The sequence below is a fragment of the Momordica charantia genome, assembly GCF_013281855.1.
Source record: "Momordica charantia cultivar OHB3-1 chromosome 6 unlocalized genomic scaffold, Mcharantia_2.0 BLBB01000006.1, whole genome shotgun sequence".
In the NCBI taxonomy this organism is placed as follows: Eukaryota; Viridiplantae; Streptophyta; class Magnoliopsida; order Cucurbitales; family Cucurbitaceae; genus Momordica; species Momordica charantia.
The window spans coordinates 28,999,301-29,005,314 of record NW_028275164.1 but is presented as its reverse complement, the minus strand read 5'-3'; the positions used below and the strand labels follow the sequence as shown (position 1 = coordinate 29,005,314).

General features: G+C 37.7%; 1 protein-coding gene across 2 annotated transcripts; it reads left to right on the top strand.

Annotated features, from left to right (window-relative positions):
- The first annotated feature begins 1,241 nt into the window (after positions 1–1,241).
- Positions 1,242–5,786, top strand: GBSS1 (UDP-Glycosyltransferase superfamily protein). 2 transcript variants are annotated; one of them, XM_022304028.2, is made up of 15 exons: positions 1,242–1,394; positions 1,900–2,266; positions 2,372–2,452; positions 2,544–2,642; positions 2,724–2,813; positions 3,265–3,328; positions 3,423–3,523; positions 3,615–3,724; positions 3,811–4,054; positions 4,130–4,306; positions 4,389–4,580; positions 4,717–4,803; positions 4,916–5,044; positions 5,190–5,323; positions 5,446–5,786. In XM_022304028.2, exons 2-14 carry the CDS (start codon positions 1,907–1,909, stop codon positions 5,304–5,306), a joined length of 1,851 nt encoding a protein of 616 aa, XP_022159720.1. In that variant the 5' UTR covers positions 1,242–1,394; positions 1,900–1,906; the 3' UTR covers positions 5,307–5,323; positions 5,446–5,786. The 2 variants fall into 2 exon arrangements, with proteins under 2 accessions (XP_022159720.1, XP_022159719.1); XM_022304027.2 differs by having other exon boundaries at positions 5,190–5,786.
- The last annotated feature ends 228 nt before the right edge of the window (positions 5,787–6,014 follow it).

The window sequence follows — 6,014 nt, the reverse complement described above, 5'->3', positions numbered from 1 at the left end:
AGACGAAAAGATAAAATTTAAGATAAAAAATAAAGTTGGGAATGAAATACATGTTAGAGAAAGGAAAAAACATTATAGTGAGAAAAAAAAAATTTAGACATAAAATAGTTCGAGATATATTTGATAGAGATAAATAAATAAATACAAACAACGAAAAAAATGGTTATAGTGAAAAAAAATTGAAAGAAGACAAATTTAGATAGATAAAAGTTGGATATATATTTAGTCGACAAAAAATAGATTAGAAATAAAAAATAACGTTGAAATTTTAGGGGGACGAACCTTTTAGATAGAGAAAGATAAATATTTTATACGGAGAAATTTAGACCACTTAAAAATGGTTAAAAAAGAATATGTTAAAGAAAAAAAATTTAAGAAGAAAAAAAAATTTGAAAAATAGAAATCCATTTTTAAAAATGATTTATTTTATTGTACTTAGAATTTAAAAAATGTTTTTAGAAAACAGAGATCAGAAAGAATCGGTTATAAAAAGAAATAATTATTTTTATTATTGCTACAATTTTGATACATTATATTGGTACAATCCATATTTTACTCAATTAATTTATGGAGCTCAAAATATTACCACGTGTAAATATAAACCTAGTTCAACAGTTAAAATGTATGCTGCCATTTGTAAAAGGTTAAAAATTTAAATTCTTAGCCTATAGATGTGTTATATTACCAAGTCATTTAAAGAAATTTAAACTTTCAAATTACAACTATTTTTTATTTATTTTTTTGGTAGGATTTGGATTTAACATTTTTAGGTTGGATTCTTAATTCTAACCAAATTTTTAAATGTTAATGTTGATGGGAGGGTCTAAGTCTCAATTTCATAGAAATGTCGATAACTAAAAATATTATAAAAATAAAAAATTTGTAAACAAATGAGTATATTTGATTTAAACACATGGAAAGCAAATGGTAGTTTGGCCTTAATTTTCCACCGTTGATTCACAAATCAAAATAATAATAATAATTTTCCTGGTATAGACGAAACACAAGTTCTTGGCGTAGGTTCCTTATATGTTATTACGTCCCATCCGTGGGACCAGCTGTAAGTGTAGCCACTACCAAGCCCCACGTTGCGACGTCGTTTTGGCTCTGTAAAATATCCCCTTCTTCCCCATAGGTGGCCTTCGTTCTCCAATCTTCATTGACCCCAAACTTTCAGTATATTCCCACCGATGCCCCGGCCCCACCTCTCACGTGCCACCCCTGAGCTCCCACGCTCGCCCACTAAATATTCGCCACGTGTCACCCTCGAGAAGTCTGTGAACCAGTACAAGTACCGGGGATGTTCCTGAGATCTCGCAGCGGCCATTGTTTCCGAGCATCGCAGTTTGCACCGGAGACGACGTCTTTCTTGCGGCTCGCTTCATTCATTGCCGGTGAGTTCTCCTTCCTCTTCTTCTCTTATTCTTGTTAACTACTCTCTGCAAATGTCTCTGCTTCGTGATGATAGTTTAGTTTTGCTTTGCGATCGATTCGCATTTCGTTTGTTTTTCTTTTCTTTCCGTTTGAAGCTTTTGAAGTGTGGTATTCGGTCTAGCTGGTTGGTGTTTTCTCATATAATCGTCTTTCTTCCGGTAAGTGGTTGGCTCTTACTAATGCTTCCTAGTTTCATGACCTCCTGTTCCAATGAAACTCTTATTCTGAGAGTCGCGTTCTCTGACTGAATAAATTTTTATGAAAGCGGTCGGAGCGAGATTGAGCTTGGGAGTTTTCGTTACGATAGATTCTGGAACTTTTAGCTTGCTTTTCACCATGATCGCACCGTTATTTGTTCCTAAGTAATCTTCACTGTCGTGTCCAGTCATTTGCCCTTTTCTGGAGTATAATTCATTGATTTCTGAAGCAGAAGGCTTAAACTGATTGTTCCGAATGTTGTTTTAGATCAAGGATGGCATCAATGGGAACCGTGACCGTCTCCAACTTTGTATCGAGGAGTTCTCTCGTCATTAGTCACGGGGCTTCAGGCTCAGAGACCAAAACGAGCCTATCACAGGTTGACCTGAGGAACCAAGCAGAAACTCACAATGGATTGAAATCCTTGAACAAATTGGATGTGTTGCGGAAGAAAACCGCTGTAACTGCAATTTCCAGGACAGCCAGTAGAAAAACTGACGAACTCGGTAAAACTGGTGGGAAAATTGTGTGTGCACAAGGGATGAACATGGTGTTTGTGGCTACTGAAGTTGCTCCATGGAGCAAAACTGGTGGGCTTGGTGATGTTCTTGGAGGATTGCCTCCAGCATTGGCTGTAAGTGAAGTTTCTGTTTCCCAAGCTTCAATTCTATTTCGCTTATTTTCAGAAGCCATTATTTTCGTGCTACAGCCTGATTTTTGCCTGCTCTTTATTTTATAGGCTAGAGGACATCGTGTCATGACAATAACTCCTCGCTATGATCAGTACAAAGATGCTTGGGACACTAATGTTACAGTTGAGGTAAATAAGTTCATCTTCAGGAAATGATCATCCTTTGTGGGGAGGGGACAAAAGTGAAATAGTTTAGTGATATCTTAATGAACATGACCAGGTACAAGTTGGGGATGAAATCTTAACTGTACGGTTCTTCCATTGCTACAAACGTGGAGTTGATCGAGTATTTGTTGATCACCCAATGTTTCTGGAAAAGGTATGAATTGAATTCCATAACTGAAGTCTCAGTAGCTGGTTCTACTAGATCTTTCAAGATTGACATTTTGGATCTCAACAGGTTTGGGGCAAAACTAAATCTAAACTCTATGGACCTAAGGCAGGAGTAGATTATGACAACAATCAGTTGCGGTTTAGCTTATTGTGCCAGGTGACTCATCTTGCATTCCTTTTATTTACAGATCATCTTTTCAGCCTTGAGGAGCGGGATAATAGGAAGACAACTAAAAACACTTGCCTTGATACGTCTCATTATGCTTGTCCAGCTAGGTCTCATATTGGGATCAACACAATAATAGAACTAATAGTTATAATCTAGTTAGTTAACTTCCATTGAGTGCCATTTTGTAACCTCGAAGGGTTTTTTTCCTTACATCATTGAAATTTGTTTTCTTATGAAAGTAAACAAATAAAACTTCTGTTAAGATTGTAAAGAAATTGTTTAAAAGATTGTACTAGTCGTTCAGAAATGGCGACATCTATAAGAAGTTTGTGTATAGAAGTACCCAATTTGCAAATTGATGAATTTCCTCCTGATGACATACTTTCTAGTGCTTCAATATCTATTATACATTTAACCATCGAATACCTTTGCTTATCAGGCTGCTCTGTTAGCACCTCTGGTTCTAAATTTGAACAGCAACAAGTACTTCTCAGGACCGTATGGTATGTATTCGTTTTTTTCCCTAGTTATCTCAAATTAATAGTTACTAGTTGAGAAATGATTTACAAAGTATGTACGATTTGATATTCATGGCAGGGGAGGACGTTGTATTCGTTGCCAATGATTGGCACACAGCTCTTCTTCCATGTTACCTGAAAACCATGTATCAAGCAAGGGGAATTTATGGAAGTGCCAAGGTAGGTTTGTGCCAGGTTCATATTCACTGTTTCAGTAGACTCTTTTGTATCATTATTCAGGAGCTGATGTTGGATTCATAAATGCGAACAGGTTGCTTTCTGCATTCACAACATTGCTTACCAAGGCAGATTTGCCTTCTCAGACTTTTCCCTTCTGAATTTGCCCGATCAATTCAAGAGTTCCTTTGACTTTACTGATGGGTGAGTGCCATCTGATACTTTCCCTTTAATCTGTATCCCGAAAAATTATTTTCTCACAATGTGTCCTAAGAAATCTTGGTTTCTAGGTATGTCAAGCCTGTGAAAGGAAGAAAAATCAATTGGATGAAGGCTGCAATATTGGAATCAGATAGAGTGCTGACTGTTAGTCCATACTATGCCCAGGAACTTGTTTCTGGAATTGACCGGGGTGTTGAATTGGATAGCATTCTTCGTTTAACCACTGTTACTGGTATTTTGAATGGCATGGATGTACAAGAGTGGAACCCTACCACTGACAGATACATTCCTATCAAATTCAATGCTGAAACTGTAAGCAACTGAAAGGGTTCATAGTTTCCTTCTAAATTGATGGAAGAAATTTCTTGACCATATATTCATTTTCAGGTTGCCGAAGCTAAAGCTCTTTTGAAAGAAGCTCTTCAAGCAGAAGTTGGATTGCCCGTTGACAGGAACATCCCTCTGATAGGATTTATTGGTAGACTAGAGGAGCAAAAGGGATCAGATATCCTATCATCAGCCATTCCGAAGTTCATTCATGAAAATGTCCAATTGGTGGTCCTTGTACGTATATATATAACTCATTTCTTTTGCCAAACGACTGCCGTATTTGGATGGAAGTTGATTTCCATTTTCTTTCTGCTAGGGAACTGGCAAGAAGTACTTAGAACAACAGCTTGAAGAGCTAGAGATCAAATATCCTGACAAGGCTAGAGGCGTGGCAAAATTCAACGTTCCTTTAGCACATCTTATAAATGCTGCAGCTGATTTCTTGATCATTCCAAGTAGATTCGAACCCTGTGGTCTCATCCAGTTGCAAGCTATGCCTTATGGCACAGTAAGGCACCAAAAATCTCATATATACACATATTTATCTTCCCGTTTACAGATTTTAAACCATCTGATAGTTGGGCAAACTTCTGTTGGCAGTTCCAACACAGTAGCTTGATAGTGTTCATATGTTTCACTTTCAGATTCCTTTGGTAAGCACAACTGGTGGACTTGCCGACACCGTTATTGACGGTTATACAGGGCTCCAAATGGGTCCTTTCAGTGTTGAAGTAAGCATTGATAATTTCTAATCCCTCGACGGAACTGCTTCCATTTTGTTTCCCTTTTCGTTTGGAATTAATGTTGCAAATTGTAATCCAAGTTCTTGCTGGTGTCTTCCAGTGTGAAACGGTTGATCCAGCTGATGCAGCTGCAATTGCTAAAACTGTAATAAGAGCTATTGCGCTCTTCGGCACCGCTGCCCACAGAGAAATGATACAGAACTGTATGGCTCAAGATTTCTCATGGAAGGTTAGTTCCAACGCTAATCCTTTATCCCACATCATATAAAACCTTTCTCATCATCGGATCATGCTCGTTTGAGCACCACATATAATTTCTTACTTTGTATTCGGCTGAAAAAGAAAAACGTCGTTGTTTCGTGTAATTTATGCAGGCTCCTGCTAAACTATGGGAAAAACTGTTGTTAAGCTTGGGAGTAGATAACAGTCAACCTGGAACAGACGGAGAGGAAATTGCTCCTCTTGCCAAGGAAAACGTTGCCACCCCCTAAGGAAACTGGCAAAAGTGGTATGTCAACATAATTTTCCAGTTTCTCTTAGTATATGCCAATTGCTTGCTAATGGATATGGATACGAAGAGGAAGAAGAAGAGGAGAGTTCTGAAGCAGTTGTTTGATGTAACAAATTCAGCTTCCAGCAGGTGAAATGGCCCTGGAAAATTGAGGCCACTCTCCAATTGATGCTGCTTCTCCTCAGGACATGAGAGCCCTGTGATCGTTGTGTTCTGGCAAGGAAAAAAGAATCAGAAAATAAACTACATTTGCAAATTTTTTGCTTTTGAACTTTTGTTGTAGAGTGCAAGTAAATAGTATGGTATAGTGCATCCTGTAGTTCTGTTCTTCAGCCTCTTGCAAATTTGCTTGTGGATAGATCTAAAGGGTGTTTCTTGGAAATAACTGATGATACCAATTTAAACAAAATTGGCCAAAAATTATTTTGTTTTAGTACAAATGTGGTTCGGGATTCGAATATCTTACCTTTCTCTTTGAAATGAGGAGTAGTTATCACAACCTCATATTTATTTGGACGATGGTGTATATCTTCATCATGTTATTTATTTATAATTGGATTGATACAGCTTACATCTGAGTTAAATTTTATCTTGCCTTGACTAACAATGGAGAATCGGTTTTGGGCGGCCCATCTGGTGGGGGCAGCTATCACTGCTGGAAGCTCCTGCGGTTGTTCGGCTGCGTACT